This window comes from Centropristis striata, chromosome 21, assembly GCF_030273125.1.
Source record: "Centropristis striata isolate RG_2023a ecotype Rhode Island chromosome 21, C.striata_1.0, whole genome shotgun sequence".
Lineage (NCBI taxonomy): Eukaryota > Metazoa > Chordata > Actinopteri > Perciformes > Serranidae > Centropristis > Centropristis striata.
In genome coordinates, this window is record NC_081537.1 from 10,777,677 (window position 1) to 10,801,319 (window position 23,643).

The following is a 23,643-nucleotide window of genomic DNA, read 5'->3' on the forward strand; positions in this document are numbered from 1 at the left end:
ATGCTGACAAGTGACCAGGCACTAACTGGCTGTTTTGAGTCGTGTTGAGGAAGTAAATACTGGGGCTGAGCCAAGAAAAGACGTGCTGCAAGAGAACTAATGGCAATGTAGATTTTCTGCATTCATATCTACATATAATTCTCCTCCTCAATTGCGTTTTCAGTAATATACCCAACATAATCTTCACAGAACTTAACTTACATACATTTCAAACTTGCCCCAGAGGAAACCACATCCCTTTACCCTGGAAATAGCTCATGCAATACACAGCAACCCTTGCACAAAAAAAAATAGTTAAGAAAGACTGAGGTAACAGAGAGACAGTGAATTCGAAGAATAGAAGACCAAGAAAGAAGAAGGAAAAACTGGAAGTAGATGAAGTTCAGTTGTAATTTCGTCACATCTTCCCATGAACCTTTACAGATGTCACAGAGGACAAACCTTTACAGGTTTACAGGTCAGTCAATACATTATCTATTACAGTTATGAATGGCAATACATACAAATGCTTAACTTTCCCAGCTTCACCTGCACCAAAGGAGGAGATGTGACAAACTACAGCATAAGTTGACCAATCACTCAGTAAACAAGGCTGGTAGGAAGGCTCTAAAGGTTGTATGAAAGGCACAGAAAGAACAAGACAAAAGCAAGAGAACAACTTCCCTGCTGCATCCCAATTTAGGCCCTGAATCATTTTATTATAATAATAATAATAATAATAACAATAATAATAATAATAACAATAATGATAAATTATTTAAAAGATGAAGGAAGTTCTCAAGAGTTAAAGCTGAGCCTCACAAAGATCCAAAGTAGTGGTGTGTTCAGGATCATGGCAAATACATGCATAAAACTTGAATTTGTCTTCAACGCCGTCTCACTGACAACTCAAACTTAAGATTTGCATTTTGCAGATTATTGTTATGTAACAATTTGCCAGATTTTAAAGTTTAAGATAGCTAAGGTCAGTGACATTGCATTAAATTACTTAAAAACATTTGATCTCTACATAAAACATCTCACATTGTTACAGTTGCTGCTGTATAAGAATAGGCATATAGAAATATTTAATTAAGCCCTATCATAGGTGCAAAGCAGAAACCACATGGGTGTTGGTAAGTTGTTGGTGGTTTCTGACACCATACACAGAAGGTGGTATGTGATTCAAGCAGACAACGAGCCTTTGAGGCAAAATGAGGAAACAAAGTTATTGTCACATGTGAAATAGACATAGATCAATTAATAGATAAGATGGGATGTTGTGAACGTCTTGACCACAGGCGTCTAAGTCAGGTTTAAAAATATTTTTTAACCCTCAAAACACTTAAAGGGACATGGTTATATAGCACTTTGTCATCAGTTGTTAATGTGCAAGTCATTTAAGGACACTGTGGGTTTTAGGCGTTAAGACAGAAGACAGCTGAATCGGTCGGCAACTTCTGCTTTTCTAGAATGTGTGAAAGAAGAACATGTTTTAATTAATGCACCTAAAACTGTTGAATACAAGCTACATTAAAAAAAAGAATTGAAAGATTGAAGCGTTCTCATCAGAAAAACTGTACTGTATGTAGATGTGAAAAGGCACAAAGAGAAACTGGAATAGTGTAACACTTGACACATAAATGTGTTGTTTCTATTTCTGTTTTATCTGTCTTGTTTTCTCAGAATCCAAACAAGGTTTCGTTTTGAGCAGTGGGGACATTTTCCGCTTACTGTCGTCAGCAATGAAACATGTTTCTCTAGTTTGATTCCCTTTGTTACACATTCTTAGATTTAAGAAGAGGAAGATAAACGCATGTTGTAAACGGCCCATGTTGAGACATTCATGAAATGACGCACAATTCTAAGAGCTGTTTTATTTCTCAAGCTTTAAAAATACTTTGAGGTCTTCAGTTACTAGAAATGGCCACCAGAGTCCAGCACTGCACCGGTTTTCTATAAGAAAATAATTTATGAATGAGGCCTTACAGCAGGTTTGAGCCAGTGTGTCGATGACTGTGTGTGAGCAGCTGTTTCATTTCACATCATATGATATATATATGAAAAAAACATACAATTTCAAGACTGAGTAGCTGTATTTAGAATTGTGAATTTTCAATGCAATCATAGTTTCATAATAGTGAGTCTCAGGATGTGATTGTATCATTTGAGTAATATTCATATACATTTTTCTGACGTTTCACTGAAAATGAACAGACATCATTTCGTTTCAAGGCAGCAATTTTAAAGCAAAACCTTCTCTGTGCTTCACAGCTTCGATTTCATAAATCAATCATTTTCTCTCATCTTGCCCTTTACTCTCATCTCTTTTTCTGCTTTTTCCCCCCATCCTGACTCTACTACTGTACTAAAGCAGACAGAAAAAATAAATAACAACCTAGCCAGCATATTCTTACTACTGTTTAGTCCATCTGCCCGTGACCCACTTTTCTCTCCTTGCCTTTGGCATGAGAGGCATTCAAACAGGAAGCAGGAGGAAAGCTAGTTTCTCATTCTCAGAATAAGGACATTGGGCAGCAAGGGCATGCGGAAGCATCAGGGTAGGCTGAAAGTGTGCTGAATACACGACATGGAGTGGTGCACCATCAAAGGAGAGCACCCACTAGAGCTCTTATCAAGGGTTACAATGCAGGTGTCATGTCGACCTTAAGAGGCGGGATATGGCAGGATTCAGAGTGTACAGAGTGTACTATTTTGTGCATTAATGTATTTCAACTCAGCTTGCCTTCCTCTCTCCTCCATCCTTCTGTTTGATGGGCTCTAAAAGCAACCATAAAGCGAGCATAAGGACAGTTATCACTCAAACACTCAAACTGCATAAATGCAATTCACTGAGAACTATTATATAAACTTAGTTGAACCAAGGACATTGCGGTTATACTGTATACTGATAATGATGCAGTTTCTCCTTGAGCTTGTCGCGAACAACATGTAGCCCCCTGATTCATCAGACCTGGACTGGCTTTAGTTCAGTCAACATATTTATTAAGTAACACTGCCCCCAAAGCATAATTTCTCCAAACTTTAGTCCACATTTGACTAGTGGGTCAGTATGTTTTAACCAAAGTGCTTGTTGAAAAGTGTCTGAAACCATCTCCCACCACACTTTTTAGACTGCTGGAATTGAACATTAACTTTTACCTGTTAGGGCGTTCCCCGTGGCACACCTGGTAGAGCGCATACCAAAGATGCCCAGTCCTCGTAAGCGGGCTGCCCATGGTGGGAGATGGTTTCAGACACTTTTCAACAAGCACTTTCCCGCATGTCTTCCCCCTTTCACTCTAATTATCTCTACTGTCAATAAAGCTATAAAATGCACAAAAAATATAAAAATAAAAAAACTTTAACCTGTTAAAACTGCCATTCTGACTTTCACACTCGCTTTATGCAGTGACTGGCCAGGTGTGTAGAGATGAGAAATTAGGTTTGAAACATCTCTCTCAAGCGCTTTGTTTTTTATTCCATCACTTTTGAGCATACAATCCAGAGAAACACCATGTAAACCGTCAAGGGTAGAATGCCTAAGGGGTTGTTACCGCCATCTGAATGATTATCACGTCTTGTGAAGACATCTTTTTTCCTGTAAGCACTGTATGAACCTTAAGACCTCACAGACTTCTGATCCTGTGTTCCTAATAGGCCAACCAATACCAGTTTTTTGGTATATATTAGTGGCTAAAAATTTCCGTCATCAATTTATAGGACTTATGTGTGTAAGTTGCTGTAACACTCATATTCATGTTATAAAGTATAGGCTGAATGGGCTAAGTAGTTTTCCTAAGCTTGCTGTTTTATGTTCCAAAATGCAGTGCTAGCGCTTTAACCTTAAGTGAGGTGGTTGTTTAATTTTCTTGACACTGGCTGTATGTTGCAACAGTGCCCACAGGCTCTTGTCCCCTGTGTTGAATGACATTATAGGGTTAACATTGCTGAGGGCATATTTTTATTTCTCATTCCCTGTTAAATTAAAATGATGTGATGTTCTAATTTCTAAATGACTCAATCATATTTTTTCTGCATTATATTGAATTTTTAAAAAGAGTTTTCATATATAATTTAATAACAACATATATCAGTCAGGCTGTAGTTCAATGATGAGGTATGATGTTGATGTTTTTAATCATATTCACATTTGCATTTACCCTTCAGTTTTGTATTTAATGTTGTTTTTATGTAAAGCACACTCTGTTTTACTTCTTTATGAAATGTGCTATGTACCTTTCCTTGCTTGTAGTTATGCATCTCATCTTTCAGTGTGTTTTGTGAGGACTTATGGTGTTAGAGTTATCCAACTCAAATGAAAAGGAGTCTCAGTCTGTCTCTTTGTACACCTGCCCTTTGATTTTCCTGACATCGAATTGACTTGTGTTGCTAAGGACCCGAGGAAGTGTTCAATGTGAGCTCTTGAGATCTATTAGTAGTGCATCATGTACACTGTGTAGTTTATTTAGGGGGGGGGGGCACTCTTAAATATTGCAATGCCTTTGCTGAGTAGATGCTGCAATAGCATCACTTCTATCAGAACTAGAGTGTTTCTTTTTTCAAGGAAGAGCAAACAACGGGACTCAAGGCTTTTCCTGATGGAAGATTGTTTCACTCTTGTCTCGAGTTTGATTTACCAACTGGCTCTACTGAGCCCGTTGATCTGATTGGTCGAAGTTAGCCCGTGATTAACAGTGATAGACAGATGGTTATTCCAATCGCCTGCCAAGTGTTTTTTGAAAGTGTAAACAGTTTCCAATGATGGCTTCTCAGATGGTTCTGTGTAACAAACCATCTGGTGCGTCAGGTTACCCCCAGTGGGCCAACCAGTGTAATTCTGAATGGATATCTGTTCCATAACTATCTTTCAAAGTAAGTATTATTGACGTTTCATCATAGCCCTCTGACCAGGTTAATCAGTGTATGGGTATCAATGGTCTGTTCAACCAAAGCTCTAAAAAAGTAGGCTGTGCATCATCCAGAATAAACAGGACGTCATTTCTGTTGCTGTTGAGTCCTTCAAATGTAATTTTTCAATCTGGTGAGCATAACAAACAAAATGCTATTCAGCCCCGCTGCACTGGGATTTGGACGGAAATCCCAGCAGCAAGGATTTAAAACCTCTCTTAATAAGTCCAGACATGTCTGCATGGAAAGATACCACAAGGGAAAATATGTTTTTCTAATTTTGTATAAACAGAATATACTTTTTTTTTCTTTTTTTTTACAGAACATTCCTCCAAGTCTGTCAGATCAGTGGGCAAGTTGGAGTTATATTCACTCTTACAAACCATATAGGTGCAATATCTGTCATCATATTTTATTTCTAATGCATAGGTAATGCAGCTACATTTTATGAATGGAAAAAGTCAGTCAGGTAGAGCAATATTTCTTTATCTCTATGAGAAGCTCTCACCATCAAAGACACAAGAGGGACAAAGAGGTGGCCTGAATCCATCCACTGCACATGTGAGACGGGAGAGATAAAGGGGAGGGAATCATATCATGGGACGAGTGTAAGTGCATTTGATTGATGGAGTGACTGAAATAATGAGCGAGAGAGGGAGGAGAGGTTGGAATGTGGAGGGACCAAAAAAGACAGAGTGAGAGAGTGTAATGAAGAAAATTGGGGATAATTGAATAGAAGAGCACTTGGGTGCGAGAAAAAAAAGCAGGGAGAGCAACTGACAGATGGATGGTGGAGCGTCGGTACACAGTGGAAGTACAAAGAGAGAACGAAGGAGAGAGATCAATCTAACAGCTGAAGTAAGAGAGAGAATATGCCGCGCTGGAGAGAGAGTGCACGAATGTGTGTGTAACGGAGAGAGAGGGAGAGAGACGGCTAAACCGGGGCATAGAGTAGGTGAAAGTGTGTGTGTGTGTGTGAAAGAAAGAGAGGCTGCACAATACTCAGACTGGCTCACAACGATGCACATTTAAGACTAGGAGGCATGAAAATGTGATTTTGAAAGAGAAAAAGAAAACCACTTTTTCTTGTTTTTACCTCATTTATATTTTATCAACTGGATCGTTCTCCCATTTTCTAATCCCGGCCCCCCTTTTTTTTTTTTACTCTCTCTGTGGTTTATCAAGGAGGTCACTGCGGATACAACAAGGAGCAACACAGCCTGAACTGCACTCTAAAAGGTATTTACTTTTTCATGTTTATTTATACTCTCATTTTGGTTGGAACGGAATAACCTGAATAAGAACAACTGCTGTGTGTATCTCACAATCAAAGCAATGTGAAGTGTTTATAATATAAAAAAATCATGATAGAAACTGAAAGTGTGTGTTTTATCTATAAACTGATGGTAATAAGAAGATTTAGAAGCATTGGGCACACAAAGGAAGTAGAAATTATCTTTAGCATGGTGGAAGTCACAGCGCTTGACAGAAATAAGTGGGTGCTGCTGTAATTGTAACAGAGAGAGGGGGGTACAGGTCCCCCGAGGTCTGATTCCCATGTTTTATGTAGGTGGGCAGGAAGAGCAAAGTGGGACAGAGAAAGAATTACAAAGATCACAGCTCCTTCCAAAGAAAACTACATAATAATTGCAAACATCACTCCAGAACAGCTTTAAGACTGATCAGCGAGAGTGCTCTAATGTGTTGCATATAATAATGCAGCTGTAATGAAGGTTTGGAGTGTGAATGTTTGCAATTAATATGAATCATTGAAATTAAATTGTGAAAAGACACATTAGGGTAACATTCTAACTAAAAGCATAGCTTCCAGGCTTTTTTCTACTGGACACAGTGGGCAGTGATGGTGGAAAAGTTCATTTCTCTAAATGAGCCTTTCATGCAGAATCCGTGGCCATAATTGAATCCCTTGTGACTAGTTAGACCCCTGTTTCAAGTAGATTATTCCCTGTTCATTATGAATCAGAATTATACATTGCAGTGTTTTACAACCGCTCCCCCACAGTTACAAAGTAGGTTACGACCCGTTGTTTTACAGTGATACATGCACAGAATTAATGGGGGAATAATTCATGTAGAGAACACAAGGTAGAAATCAGTCTGGGAGTTATCAGAAAGAAATGTTAATACTCTGGCTTATGTAAAGCCAACATTTACGTAATAGCTTTATTAATATCATCCAGACACTTACAGCATTGTATTACATTTAGCAGTATCAAACGAGAGCTCATCAACACCCACATTTCACACACTTCTTTAGCTGCGACTTGTCAAAGTCGTTACCTGCTTGCACTATTTATGGTGTCAGCTGGTGGAAAGGTGGAAACCCTCTAAGGACCCCAGAGAACTGACTCTCTCTCTCTCTCTCTCTCTCTCTCACACACACACACACACACACACACACGTACCTAGCCACTGAGGTGTGTTCCAGCTCTGTGCATCCTATAGATGTAACATAATTGACTTTGCACAGCCTCCTAAGAGCTGCCCTGCATGGTGTAATGCACAACCAGCAATACTGGCTTTTAAACCCTATTTTTCTATTGGCGAGGGGCACCTGGGGGAGTTCATTTGGGAAGGTAGGAGAATAAACAAGGCAATTTAAAGCAGAGTGAGCACACCAAGATTAATGGCTTCCTCAGGAACACAGAACAATTGATCATAATAGAACAAAGAACGTCAGGTGACGTTATCAGTGCCAGAGAGGGACTGAGTGATTGTACATAACGTGTGGGTAATGCCAAAAAAAAAAGCGTAATTATGAAACAATTGAGTGGAAGATGAAAGACATAAAGAACACTGAATTGGAGAGAAAGCTTGACGTGTCAGTGGAGATGTTTGTCTCTCTCTGATTCAGAAAATTTCCACCACCACTGCCTACTTATTTCCACTCCATCCTGTCTTGTCTCATGCTGTTCTTTCCTGCCCGGACGTGTTCCATCTTCTCCAATCTCTGCAGGAGGAACAGGAGTCGATACACAGACCGGTCAGTGTAGCAGATGTGACAGCGCTATATGGTCCAGTAATTCTCCAGGGGTTTGGTTTCGAGAGAGTGTAGGACAAAAAACAGACATACTGAGAGAATATTTCCAGTGACAGCTCACTGCTGTGCACAATACAGTTAGACTCTATTAGCTGCAAGCTGCTACTGTATCTATGAAGCAGAAATGCAAAACCAACAAGAAAATGTTCCTTAAATCAGTCCCATGGGAGTATTAAACTGGGCTACAGCTGTATGGAGCTATAAAAAAAAAAACACAATACACACACATGTGCCCATTCAAATGCATACACACATATTCATTTGCTTTTAATTCAAGGACAAACACTGCAAAATCTATGCAAAGAGATGCCAGAAGCCACCTTCTGTCTGACATTTAGAGTATCTTTGTCAAATAACCTTGAGAAGTCATTTCATGTTTAAATAAAAATGATAATTTCATATGATTTTTAATGAATGATTAATGATGATTTCTAATTGTTATTTGTAAAACTGGCAGAGTCTCATTGTTGTGCTCATTAAGATGGAACGCGGGAGAAGAGCAGTTTCCCCTGACTCTGCAGGCTTTTCATTATTACGTACAGGGAGATTTCCCCCAGGGGAAAGATCTGGAGGATTGCCGTAAGCCATGAAAACAGGAGCAAGCAAATGCAACACATCCACCATTATGAAAAACCGAAATAGCTCTTGCTTTTTACTATTTCTGAACACAACAAGTTAATTCTCACACAGATGGCTCAGAAAGCAACAACTGCATTTTAGATGCACTGATTACGGGGACTTTATCAGCAAAGACTACTACGCACATGGCAGCTTTTAAAATGGGACACAAGTTGGAGTCTAAAGTTAGTACGTTATGACATAAAAACAGGAGTAATACATCACATGATGACAGACCTGATAGTACAAGTGGGTGATCATAGAACTTTAGCTACAGTATAATGGTCTCATCAGTCTTTACATGCACACAAATATACTACTTTTTTTTTTAATATGACAATATTCTAAAATTATACATGAGTCATCTAAACAGCATATTCCATTTGGATATCACAACATTTTTGGGATATGCTGATATTATCTTCTTTTTTTGCACATGTATAATCTAAATTTTGATTAAATTGACATTTTTACGGCAGATAAAACTTGCACTACTTGCACGGTTGAACAAGTCTGCCATAGATGTAAAACTTTGAAAAAAATTTGAGTAAGCATGGATATAAGTGGAACATTAATTTTCATTAACAGGGCTCAACAGTAATGGTTGCCAGAAGTTTGCAACCTTTTTTTGGCCTTTGGTTGCCATCAGGAGCAACCACTTTTTAATAGTAAGAATAGGGACAGCAAGCAGCTAAACATGCACCACAAAATTATATTATATAAAGAATTTTTTAAATATTTGTCGCATTATTGATTTATATGTGCACAGGCATCTGTTTAGCGCAGATTAGATAAAACTTAAACTTTAAGGAACATTTATATTTTTTTGTCACATTTTCATTATTTAGATGACGTATTACTGCGTAGTGTGGTAATTACTCAAAATATAACTATATAGCTAAAATTGGAAACCTCATTTTCAGTTTCTGCAACTTAAAGCTAATGCCTGGTTGCCAGCCTGGAACACCCTTTAAAGTTAGTTTTAAGCCCTGATTAGCCATTCAAACAGCTTAGTAAGAAAGTTGTTGTGTAAAAATGTTTATATTTTGTGCATGTAAATGTTGTCAGCAGCCTCTTTCAAGCCAACATGGTCAGCTGGCTTTTTAGCTGGTTATTTCTGGCTCAATTTAGTGTCGTAATAAGGTAGTTGTAGATCTGAATCGAGAGCAGGTGTAAAGAACAAGCTTTTCACTAAAAATAGATGGATGGTGCACATTTAATACCTTCATTGCTTTTCCTGTTTTCTGCATCCTACCTCGGTTTCTGTAGAGATGCTCTCCCACAACAGGTCACGGTTCCATTTGATAACAAATAGTACATAGATTGGAGGGTTTCTTCGCAGTTTCTCTTGCCCTTTTGCTTCATGAATATAAACATTGCTGGTTTAGTGAAAAGAGCAGTAATAGCAGTGTAATAATATTAAGTAAAGTATAAAGTTAAGAATGAAGGGTCTTTCTGTCCGTAGGGTCAATTACACCCCATTACATGGTAGGTGGACGAACTGTAATGGGGCCTGACAGGCATCGACATGGTCCTCACTTTGTCAGCCATGTCTAACAGCATTTATTAGTATCTTGTTGACTTTTGTCTCTCAGTGTTACCTTTATGTCAATGGACGTTCAAGGTAAGTGAAACTGTCACTAGTCGACAGTCTATTTGTAGCTGTTTATCTGCCATAAAATCCACCCTAAAGCCTAAATCCTGCGCTCATCTCTGTGTGTCTGTGGCCTGCTTTCATTGTATTTGAGGCCTGAACTCTTCAGTTAGGAGCTCTGGGACAAGTATAAAAAGTAAAGAGATGCCCTTGAAAAGGATACTTGACACCAGGAATTGTAGAGATGATCTGTTGTATTAGAAATGTTTTGACTCTGCATCTGCGCTTCCCTTCTTATTTTGTTGGTGCAAAACAGAAGGCAACCTGCTGAAGTCTCTGTTTTCATGACATTTTAATGCACTTTCTATCATATCATGTGTGGAGAGTGAAATGGAAGATCGTGTTACATGAAATCAGGTATTTTGCTTTTAGACACGCCAGCATATCTTATTTGCTTATTTGTATGTAATTAAGATTGATACGGTTATTAGATACCGACTGTCATTTAGCTGAAGGAAACACTTTATTACGAAACAGTAACAAGAACATTGTGTCTCACATATTGGCCCACAAGGATTAGCTCATTAAACTGAAATTATAACCTCCAGTAACAAAAGTGAAATATCAAGTTGTTCTGAGGCAATAACTGGGCTTCATTTATTTTATATTAAAACTGAAGGTGCAGAAGTAATCATGTTCATATGGTTTGAAATATTATTTTTTGCAGAGGTACTCAATCTTGAAGTCCCACATGGGTTGACTTCATTTGCAGATGGATGGGGTTTGCAGCACTATTGTAAAACAAAAATATTTTCACGTCAGTTCGCATGTATATTATTTCCGATATCAATTTAGAGCTTGAAAATATTCTCCATACTATGCTCAGACTCTGGTTCATGAAAATGTGAAGACCGTAAAATGGGGTCACAGGCCAGAAAAAGTCAAAGTTCAGAAACCCTGGTATTTGGGATTTCTGTTGTGTAGCTGGACAAAGATGCTCTTTATCATACAATGTCTACGGAAAAGGGGGGAAGTCTCAAAAATAGCGCAGGGGATGTTCACTCCTAAATCTGTGCTGCATTGAGGTCTCCCAGCCCATCCAGCCAAGTTTAGCCGAAGCGAGGCCCTTAGCGCACGCTCCACCTGACCCAATTATATCCAGTCTGAGGGGAAAGATAGCCGACTTTGATCTACACGAGACCGCCAGCCAAGCTCAAGCTGACTGGTCTGGCTGCTTTCTGCTCGCCATTCCTCCAGGACAGATGTGTTCGAGTGCAGCTTAAGGAGTCAAACTGTGTGTGCGTGTGTGTGTGTGTGTGTGTGTGTGTGTGTGTGATCACACGGTATGTGTGAATGCGCATGCACACGTGTTTGGAACATCAGGCGAGCGGCGTGTAACCTATGAAGTAAGCTGTGGCCCCTTTTTCTTAAAAAAGATCGTCCTTGGTGAGGTGGCAATGGGAAACATCAAGCTGGAGCACAGATCAAAAGAGCAGGATGTTTATTGTGAAATGGGAGAGCTGGGAGTAATTATTTTTAATTATCCACTTAATTACTGATTAGCAGGGTTATAATTTTTTTTCGCGATTAACATCAGATATTGAATTGACTAACAGGCATCTGTTTGTGTTGGATAGGAGAGTTTCCCCTCCCCCGCCAAGGGGAATGCCAGAATCTTTGGGTGCATGGAGGATGAATCTATTGCTTGCATTTCATCAGATTTTATAAAGCATATATATATATATATATATATATTTACCACTTGAAATTGCCAAGCACTGTATTCCCAACAGGAAAGCAGCAGCATACAAATCTGCAAAATTCCTCAATAAATTTTAGTGCTCATTTTTATGTTTTGAATGACTTTTCTGCTGTATCATGCTTTAAAGTTAACTTTAGTGATGCCACTGTACAGTAGGGTACCCTCTTACCATACCCCATCTTAGTCCTTCCCCCTTAAACTCCTACGTCAGAGCACCACCCACAGACCTGATGTCTAGTGATGCACCATTCATATAAAACCAAGTGCCCTCTCCCCTCAGTTTAGTGACTCATCCCATCCACCCTGTGTTGGAGTAGGCTTAGAGGGTTCTCAACGGTTCCCTGTCACTGGTGGTGTGAAAAAGGCTGAAGGGTGGAGACCCAGTGAAAAAGAGGGATATAGAGGACAGAACTTGGCCGCTCCACTTTTGCAGGACGTAAAAGTGGGACAATCTGTTCCTTGGATGATCTCCAATTCTACTTTCCGGGGACCGTTACACTGAAAATATATCTATACACATGCTCTGTCCTACATAGGGAGAGAGTGAGTGAGAAAAAGAGAGAGAGATTGACAAAAAAGAGGAAATATGAGTATGAGTGGAACTGACTGTCCATAAGGTGGTTATGGTACATTGTGCTGGGACTGATATTCATGTGAGACAAGCCAAAAGAGGAGAAGAAACCCTGCAGCACAGAGGCAACAGTGTCGCACCAGTTATCAAAGCAAACTCTAGTAGAGTAGAGTAGATGTTTTAACATATGATAATTCATATTATAATTTATCATTTAAAATGCAGCGATGAATTGGGGATGACACTTTAAAATTGGTCGAACAGATCTAACATTATATTTCATTGTGCATAATTTGCACCGCAGCAGACTTGAGTTTGACTTATTAGCCGGAAAATGCATAATGTTTTGTTTATATGGAGCCCAAAGGACTAAAGCAACTAAATGAGCCCTAAAGTCATTATAGCAACTTTGCTATGCTTTGCAAAAAGCAAGATGTACAGAAAAGATCTCAGTGAAGGCAAGGACAAATAGAGAGGAGAGGTATCAGTGACCTCTCTCTCCATCCATCCATTTTAGCTTTCCAGGTGCTCAAGGAGGATATCCATCTCTGTCCTCGTTATCATGATTAATCAGTGCCTAATTCTTCATCTCACTCTCACTCCATTTCCTTACTGTGGAACCACGTCAGTCCAGATCTATTGAAATCCTCTCTCTGAGTCTCCACATGGCTTCTAATCATCAGAAGTCAGGCTGCTCTATCAGCCTCTTCAAAAGTCAAGCTGCTCTCTTGGGTCTCCCATGGGTAGATGGACTCGCCAACTTCTGAAATCTTCAGATGTTCATGTTTTCTACTCTTTCATAGCATGACTGTTGGAATATATCTCAAAGGTTTGAGATAGGACTGATAAGATCTAGAAAAAACAATCAAATTACAAAATTACATAATATAATATCGTATGTTTAGAAGTTAAAGGAGGTTCGATTTTTTGAAGTCAGGCCTAAAACAGTAGTCGGGAGTCCACGTGAACATTTTTTTGGTCTCTGTATTATTCCTCCTGTTCATACAGGCCACTCACTAACCCCTTCCAAATGTGCTTCCAATGTAAGAGACACGGAGCAAAATCCAGTCTTGACTCTCTACAAATATGATCTACAGTGAGGCTTCAGCATATGAAGTAAGACAAATCAAGCAAATATCTCCCAATGCTGATATTTTTAGTACGAAATTCCCTTTTTCTGTTATGATCACTCCACTGCAGCTCAACCAGAAAACAAGGTCCCTGTCAAAAATAGTATATAGATGATTTGTTCACCTATAGACATTATCACCCGTCCACCAGCCAAATGTGTGTAGACTTTGGTAGTGGCGTGCAGCACAGTCACTCTTAACTAGCCATTTTGGCAGCTGACATATATTATATATGGGGCTGTGGACTAAGTGCCTTTCTCCCTGTCAACTGGGGTGGACTCCTCAGTGCTCCCCAACCGTGTTGCATCACTAGGGTGGGGTTCGACTCCCAGAACAGGTATCAGTAAATCAGACCCTGTGGTAAAATGAAAGTGAAGGTTGGCGCACGGGCTAAATCAGCCATCACAGCAAAAATAAGTAACTGACTCTTGTTTGAAATCATGTAAAGCAGTAAAGGAAGTCTTAAGTCATTGCTGATATTACAAGCAATGCATACTTAGAAGGTCCAGGGTGCCATGAAAATTTTCCTCTGATCTCAGAATGTACGAGTAAAATTCAAATAAGCAAATAAGTCATACGAAAGAGCAGTTCAGTAAGTGGCTAAAAAAAGAAGAGATTCCTTTTTGACAGAAGACGCAGACAGACTGTTTCTGTCAGGAGAGAGAAATTCATTCCTCTCTATCGCCGCTGTTCTCCCAAGAGAAAGAAAAGTCAAGACTAGTTGGAGAGCTGATGGCCAGCACAGGGACAGGAGAGCCAAACGGCTGGCAAAAGGAACTAAATCTGAGCTATTGTTGTGGCAGAGCGTAGGAGTTGAGTGACATCGCGGGGAAGGCAAAGACAAGACGAATGGCCACGTCCATTATAAGTCTTTCCGGCTGAGGATGGTGTTTCAGAAGCTGTGTTAGGAGTTGCCAGTTAGAATGTGAAATTAAATAGCACTTTAAACATTACTATCTCTCCTTTCATCCTGTTTTCATCCTCACGTTATTGTTGATTTTGGCTCAGTTCTCCACTCGCTCTCATTCCTCTTCCAGTCACGGCTGTCCTCTCACCCCCCTTTTTTTCTCTCAATCTGATTACTCTGCTTTATGCAAACTACAACTCTCTCCGTCTTTCTCTCTTGTGTATTCCCCTTTCGCTTTTACATCCCAATTATTAGGCTCCCGTCTACTCTCAGCCTGTCCTTCGAGTTCCTTATCTTGCCTAGTGCAGACTCAATGTTGTTCAATATTTGATGAGACTTTGTTCATAAATCAACCTCGTCTATTCCCTCTTGGTGTACTTGAATGATAGTGTTAATCTCAAAATCCTTAGGATTGTTAACATGCCTCTCTTTTGTCACATTTTGATTAGAGAGGTTTTCGGTCTATGTGTGATACATTTGAACATGTAAATCTTACGTACAACAATAGCCATTGGTGGGTCCTGTAGTGTTCTATTCCCACTGGTAACAGCTGAGCTCTTTTATGGCTATTGATAGGCACTAAGACGCCTTAAATTCACTGCCAGTGCTGGAATATCTTAATGAAAAAAGTTTTATGCGCCCCACACTTTCTCCAAGACATTTGTTTATTCATTTATAACATCATGTTCCCCTAATGCAACATAAGTGGTTAGATTGTTTTTTATTCATTAATCCTCAAACCACCCTTCAGTTTTCTCCTCTAGCTGCCTGGTTCAGTTCCTCTGACAGACATTGTGTTTGTGTTGAAGTGGCCCACCCTGTCACTCTCAGAGCATCTTGGGGAATCGACCATAGCCAGTCCTCTTCCCTCTGTGCTATCACTCTTTCGCCAAGAAACGCTCAACTAGCAGACTTCCTTATGGCCAGTGATAAATAAACAGACCAGGCTTGGGTTGTATTGCATACATCTGGTCATCTGGCTGGCTTTGTAATTATGGCGTTTCAAATATGGATGTCTTGAAAGTTGACCAGCAATTGTCATGTTCAATTGTATGAAACAACCCATAATAGTGTATGGCTGCAGGACAGGTTTTGTAGATATACTGACTAATTTCTAGGTTAATCTATCTTTTCACATTTTATGAGGTTGATCCCATTTTCCTAAACTCGCACCCTAACATTTAACCTTACTTCAGCTGGTCAGGATTCCCCTATGGGGTTAAAAGATAAATCAGGGAGGGTTGCACAAATAATTAATAGAGGTAGAGGAAAGCTCAAAAACATATTCATGCAGCCTAGCAGCTTACTTTTTCAGACTTTTCTGAAATAATTGAAAACTGTGAACAGATGTCTTGGGGTCGCACACCAAAAGGGTTGTCTTAACCCATAACCAAAATCCCGAGCCAGATTTTAAAGCCTAACTTTACTTACTAACTTTACCCTTAAACTAACAGCCAATGTCTATCGCCTAGTTGTTTTTTTTCCCTTCATCTCCCTGTCATCGCAAGGATATTTTGTCCTCACAAAGAGGTACAGAATCATGCGATACACATTTTCAACTTTACAACAATCAGATTGAGCCGGAGTGGCGAACCAGCATATTCACTTTGTTTTCAAGCCAAAAATATAATAATAATAACAAAGTAATTCTCTTGCCTCTTGGGTATACTCTATGAACTCATCAAATGTTACTGTTGGATCTCTGGCTATTGGCTAGCTTCTTTATCTCTACATTATTATTTATGTCAATTACAGGCCACTGTAAGCTGTGCCAGACACCTGTCGATGTCCTTGGTCACCGATAGAGGTTGATAAGTCACAAGTCATAGATCACTCAATGCCCCTTTAACCTTCATCAGCACCATGTTTTCTTCATATTTTCCTATAAACTGATTGACACTTTAAAGGGATAGTTCATATTTTTTGAAGTAGGGCTGTTTGAGGTACTTATCCATAGTCAGTGTATTAGTTGATGGTTATTGGCATACCCGCACTAGACAGACAGCAGTAGTGGAACAGACGCTAAGCAATGTACTGCTGTGGACGAGGGCAGCAGCAAAACATATTTCATTGTCATGAAAAAGGCCCACCTTTAGAAAATCATTATCAGTTGAAGTGTACGCTATATTTTGAATATTTTGACTGCTTTACCTTGCCATCTGACAGCTTTGTTTAAGTTAACGCACAGGGAACTGAAGCTGTTATCTATGCTCTTGCCAAGGCGACCAGACTCCTTTGAAAAAATAGTAATTTTACCTTGCAGAACTCGGAAGTTGCTACTCTACTACTAACTTTTTTTTGTAGGTGGCCAAAATGTTTTGTTGCTGCCCCTGTCCACAGCAATACATTGCTTACTGTCAATGTCAGTACTGCTGCCTGCTTCTCCAAACTGGGGACGTGCCAACCACCATGTACTGTAGGTAATACACTGACTAATAATAAGTACCTCATTCATCCCCACTTCAAAAAATCAGAACTATTTGTTTAAGTATCTGCATGTTGGTAATCTATGATTGAATGAGTTTAGATCTGTGTCCTAATTTCATCTGATATTTTATTGAGTTCCATCTGTCCTGATACCCATCTATTTTAGACTCCCAACTCATATGGTATTCAGAGCACCAAAAAGCCAATGAGACAGTGGGAGATTCCTTGCGTCATTCACCATCATTAAGCGGCTGTTGGCAATGGTCCAGATCTGCATGATGGCAAAGCCCCTGTAGCCAGACTTCACCACAGAAAAACCAGGACAGAACATATGGAGGCGCCAGTATGCCAAATCTGACAGACACTGAAGCAATGTTAAAGCAAAAATCCACCCTAAGACACTTTTAAATGTTTTAAAATAGCTGTTGGTGATACTATTTGCATTTGTTGGTCCATTTTATTGTTTGGTACCACTTTCTTCTCTTTGCCGATAACTGGCCAAATGCAAAAGACCTGACATAATGTCAGTCAGCATAGTTTTCATGTAAAATTAGTTATGTTTTGTAGCAGGAAATGCTTCAGCTACCTAAATAATCAATGGGCCTTTTCACACGGATGGCCTTTTTATTCAGTAATCTGCACATCAATATATTTTTTAAACAATTGCGTTTGCCACAGAGAATGCGCATATTATGCAGCAGGGTTATGAGTTGCCATCGTATTTATGAGGATTATAAAACAACATGGAGGCTCTGTAGTCCAGATCAAGACGGCAAACTTTGTTACTTCTTTTAACCTTGACAAAGGCAGCAAAGAACAAATCCGCTCTTTACCTTTCACAATAAAAGCCCAAGACATTAGCACAGCATAATTGTTCACCAAAGTAACTCAGTAAACTAGAGAATGATGTTGAATCCATCATTGTTTTTCTATAGAATGAGCTGACGGTGTTGTAGTATTGTGGGACTGTTGTAGCTGTCGCAAATTCTCTTCATTGTATTAATAGTTTAAGTTTAGTTTTTCGTCATTCTCCCAGTGTGTGAAGGCCTTAATGATATTTTTTTTGACAGTAAATCCCCAATTTTGATCAAGGGATGTGACTGTTGATTTCTCTGCTGGGAAAGACTCTTTTGCAGCATATTTCAAATTAAATTGAATTTGGCATATTCTCAAACTATGTTGACAAATAGATACTGAGCAAATGCCAGAATTATGAGATGTGACTTCCTAGAAGTAGGTTCACAGTTATCTTTGTACATTTCCTGAGAAAAGCCTCTTAAATCTGAAAGCTTGGACTGATATTAAATTATCCAGATAGCCTGTTTCTTGGAACAATCTCTCTGGTCTGTTCATACTGTAGAATGGAGACCAGAAACACAACAGACCATAGATTCATGCAGCAAACAGGCCAAGAATACTAGGAGAGGTAAACTGAAAGCTCATGGCCCCCAATGATTTAAAGATAGGGTATATAATCAAACCGTTCTCACCAACTGCAGGTGAGGGTTTGTTGGAGGGTGTTTAAAAAAAATCACTGTAGCATGTACGTAATATTGACAAGTCCCCCCTAAGCTTTCTACACAGCAGCAATCGATGTACAACCTTGTGTTTATAGTTGAAAATCCATAAAATTGCTTGTGCAAGTTCAGCATATTCTATTTGGAGTATACTGCCAGCTATATTGGTCTAATTGTAGCTGTTATAGCTGCACTTAACTTTGTGCAACAAGATCAGCCATGTTTCTGGAGGTTGTCACAAAGTGTTTACAGTATCACAACTCTGAACTGTGTTGACATGACAGGCAGGTGGAGGGACAGTGAGTAATCAGAGAGTTCAATCGCAACACCTCATTAAAAATAATCACACCAGCATTATTGTGAAGGTTGATTATGTGTAACAGAGTATCTGAGGGTGGAATTTTCCTTTAAGGAGCTCACATTTAGCTGTTAGCCCTGGGTTGTGCCTCAGACATAGGTTGGCTCCATTACCACAAAGTAGCAATGATCTTGACCTCATGTGAAGCTACATTTCACATCCAACTCACACTCTTCTGCAACGAACCTGCAATGCAAATTCACAGAGTTTATATATAGCCTGTCTCTCATCAGCCTGCTACTCCCCGATGCATTCCCAGTGGCTAAATGGAAAATGTGGACCAGCTGTGTGCTCATTCACACATGTGGACTTATTAGCATTGCCGGTGGCTAGTTTTTCTATTATTGCACGTGTCTTTATTACATACCTTATAATTTTGCAAAGTTCACTATCACTGTAATGATAAGAGCTAAATGACCTGAAGTTTACTCCCTTCTCTGCCTGTTTCCCACAGCATGTTTCTAAGGATGAAGCCAGTCTCATGGGATAGCCATGTTTTGTCTCCATGACAGCTATGTCACTCAGCCCTCTCTGCAGTGACCCCTGCACAGCAAAGGATGCTGGGAAATAACGAGCACTTTTATCCCGGTCAGGATGACAAAGATGGGGAGGATGAGGAGGAGGAAGAGGAGCAGGGAGGAGAAAACAGAGAAGGGGAAGATGGACGTGACGCGGAGAATGGAGGGTTAGAGGGTTTCGAGGAGAAGGAAATGACGGGAGGACGACAATCCTGGGAAGGGAAAGGCGGCGAGGTGGTGAAACCAGCAGCCATTGTGGTCGGGAGACAAAGAACAGACCGACCAATGAGGCCGGGCAACCTTGGCAACCGGGGTATCACATTTATGTCCAATCAAGCCCTGCTACATCACCAACCAGCCAATAAGCAACAGCATCATCTCATTTCAGCCAATCAACAGCCTCATCATGCAGGCCTGAATGCACTGCAGAAGAGACGAGCTCTAATGGAGCGCAGTATGACCACAGTGGCTCCCATGGAGGACTCTTTCCTGACCATGATGGTGTTCCGCATTGGAATTCCAGACATCAAACAAACAGTAGGTGCATGTTCTCATCAAAACACGACGCCCCAGCATTATCCCAACATTTCATAAAACAAAGACACCTACACATGAAACAATCCCAGCTTCTTCTTGACCCCTAATCTGCAACTGATTTAAATCTACAAGTCAAGGCAGACAGATAAATAATGTAGCACAGGTCAGGTCCTGATATCTATGATGTGTGAGGAAAAAAGGAGACATTTGAAAGAATGAACTGTCAAGCTCAGTCAAAATCCAACATTTAAAAGTCTAATGATCAATGTAAAAAAGTCTCCCTTGCAAACAGGGCACTGACTGGAGGTCTTTCCAAATGAGGAAGTAGTTCAAGCCAATTCTCTCTGGTATTACTGCCTCAGAGAGAGAGAGAGAGAGAGAGAGAGAGAGAGAGAGACAGAGAGAGACAGAGAGAGAGAAAGATGAATAACTTTGAAGGCGGAACTTTTGTCTCCCCCCTCTGGCAGTGAGAGTAATTACACAAACATGCATATAATGTATGTTTGTGTAGGAGGGGGGGTTTAGTGGTAAATTAAAGATCATCAGTATTTGCCCCAGGCTTCTAGTTTGAGGTTGTAAAGTTTCATGAGGCTGTGATTATTCTTGAGGTCACAACAGGTCATTTTATACAGTGAGGTAAAGTTTTAAAAATGGTGTCACTGCACATAAATGACATCATCGCACATGAATAAAAATTTAGCTCATTGAATCCACAAGAGTCTCAGCTTTTCAATTTATGCTATTCCAAGACTGTTTAGGGATGCCAGTATGCAGGAATATTAAAATACAATAGGCGAAAATAATACATGAATATTGCATGCAAAATGTTTTTGCCTAAAACTGCACAGGATTCACATAAAGTGGGCATGTCAGTAAAGGGGACACTCCTGGGTTCCTACAGAACCCATTTTCATTCAGATGTCAGCACTCCTGCGGGTATCACAGGGTTAATTTAAAATCTTATAAAGCTAATAGTGGTCATAGGTGTTAACAGCTTTTTTGTTTGTACATTTAGATGTTTTTTGTTACATCCTTCTTTTAAAACCACTGTGCTTTAACCCGCCCCAGCTGAGCTGAAATAAAAAGTTTTTCATCATCTCAAGTACAGACAAAAACAAACTTTTTTTGCAATACATATATTTTAAGTAATTTTGCTGCATTGTTGACTTTACATCTGTTTCATATGAGTTACTGAGAAGAACCCACGGGTACTAGATGCATGCATTTTCTTTTTACATCAGCCAAACGGTGTGCACGAATGTACAAGCACATCACTTATTTCAAAGCATTTTCATTCCAGACATCCCACAAGCCCAGGGATGAATCCCAAAAGGAACTGGGATAAAACCCAGATCTTGACTTATGTTTAGCAACCTGCAAAGGCTGACATATTCAGTAAACAACACCATGTAAGCGTCTGCTGTGGGTCAGACATGGTCATAATTAGTTTTCAAAACTGAAGTCGGTATCAATTCACACTTACAGCAACTTTACGCTGTACTGTGGCGGCAGGTGAGAATTGGCCAGCCTACACACGCCATAGCCAGGTGAGAATGGGTGCCACACTGTAACCCCTCCCCCTATCCTTCTTTTTTTTCATTTTCATTTCCCTGAACATGGCGACTGTTCTACATGTCAGCTAATCTGCCCTCAATATAACAGTAATTGCTAATTATCTAATAGGTTTTTAATGAGTTTAGGGAGAGCTGGGAAGTGAGTGATGCTGGTGAGAAAGGAATATATGGAAGGCATCTGTGTTGCTGTTAGGTCTCCATGAGCCACAGGCATCATCTTCACAGACAAACACTTGGCTCCCCAAACCTCGCAGCTGAAATAATATTGAGCTGAATTAGGAGGGATGAAGAGAGAAGGAGTGAATATTAGGAGCTAGTTAGAGAGAGGGTAGAAAATAAATGTTATGAGGAGAGAGATAGGGAATGTATAAGCAAAGGGGAAGAAATATGCGTTTACTAAAGCTATAATACTGCACGGTGAAGGTCCAAATAACTCCCCTGAGTGAGGGCCAAGTACCGCCAGATCAGAAAATCCTTGATTGCATAAAACAGAACAATGGGGAAAGAAGTGTCACTGTAATATACAATGTACATTACATTAGACTTTCCTCTGAGGGATTAGCCTCTCGGTATCTTTTTCACACACACACAGACACAGACACACACACACACACACACACACACACACACACATATATTGCTTAACTCACATATATATGTGCACACACACACACACACACACATCCTCATCATGTGGTTTACCTCCCAGGGACCACCAAGACATTGCTACGGCAACGGGTGCCTGCCTTCACTAATGAACTGGTTGCCATGCCAATAGAGTTGGCAACACTATCAAATAGTCCAACCTAGTCGGGGGGTGGGGGCTTGAGGGGGGCAAAGGGGACTTGAAAGTGTGCTGAGCTGTGCAATTTTACTTACAGTTCCCTGAAATGGAACAATGGCATGGATGTATACATCTCATCGAGACCTCTCAGCCCTGTTGTTAAAGCCCTACTTGCGGTCAGATCTGTCCTCCAGCTCCAGACTTTAATAAGAAAAAGGACCGAAAAAAAGATGGTCTTTCTGTGGAAATGCAAGGAAATGTAATAATAAGAAGGAATGGGCAGTGCACAAATCACCGTGAAATCTAGTTAGGCATACCACATACACACGATATAGTCAAGGTATTTTTTCATTGAGGCCAGTGAGCCTCTGGTGTATCACACACAGACATATAGTAAGAGGCAAAGGAGCTTTTCCCCTTAAAGCTACTTTGTTCTTTCTCTTCTGGATTGTGCCGCAAATCAGACATTATGCATGCAGAGATCAAAGAAAATACAAAAACACAAAAGGGAGATATTTACCCCAGTATAGAATCTTTACTCTTTCATCAGGAGTGAAGAGAAAACGAGATGTGAAAATAAATAGACCCAAATATCCTGATTGTGCACATACTGTCAGGACAGCATAAGTCATCTTATTTCCATTAATGTGGCAGATGATTCATTATTTAAAAGTAATGCATTCATATTCTGTACACACCACATTCTCATGCATTCACCAACTGATGTTAGAACGTCATGCTACATTATTAATCCAACATAATAAAGATGTCATTGCAATTGTTGCTACTTAACCACACCAATTATTATAGCTGAAATTGTGTGTATTGACATAATTGCCGGTATACTTATGTTTACACACGCACCCTTTATTTAGTTGCTGTTTTAATGATATTGACTCCTCTCATAGAGCTTTTTGAGGCAAAAATTATCTTATTTATCAAGAAAAGAAATGAAAAATGATCAGAGGAACAACATGAGACTAAGAGAGGCTATAGCTTAATTCTCAAACCATATGCTCAAATGCATAGATTCATAAAAAAAAAAAAAAATTAAGTATCTTAATCAACACCTATGACCCACAATAAGTATGTGGCAGTGTCTGCATTTGTATCTGCAGAGACCTGCCCTCCGCCTGTATTTCGAGCCCAGTTGCCAGCAAAAAATGTTGGCATCTTATTAATCTGAAATTTTTGTCTAATGATGAGGTCATGTGATTATTCAAGCTATGTAGGTCCCCCAGTGGGTGGGACCAAAACCTGTGTTTGCATCCCAGGTAGTGTTTCTGTCTCCTTTTGTTGTACACTGCCCTCTATTATTATTAACCATTAGTATTTTAGTCTGTACAGCAGGTGTAGATGAGAGAAACATTAGCTGACATTAGCTGCCCTGTGCTC

At 39.8% G+C, this 23,643-nt stretch overlaps 1 protein-coding gene across 1 annotated transcript in view; it reads left to right on the forward strand.

Moving 5' to 3' along the window:
* Positions 1-5,895: 5,895 nt before the first annotated feature.
* LOC131959524 (SH3 and multiple ankyrin repeat domains protein 1-like) overlaps positions 5,896-23,643 on the forward strand; it is a 48,024-nt gene continuing 30,276 nt past the window's right edge. Inside the window, exons 1-3 of the mRNA XM_059324732.1 lie at positions 5,896-6,129; positions 10,165-10,193; positions 19,290-19,890. Coding sequence (XP_059180715.1) covers positions 19,393-19,890 — 498 coding nt within the window. The 5' untranslated portion in view covers positions 5,896-6,129; positions 10,165-10,193; positions 19,290-19,392. The remainder of the gene's footprint in view (positions 6,130-10,164; positions 10,194-19,289; positions 19,891-23,643) is intronic.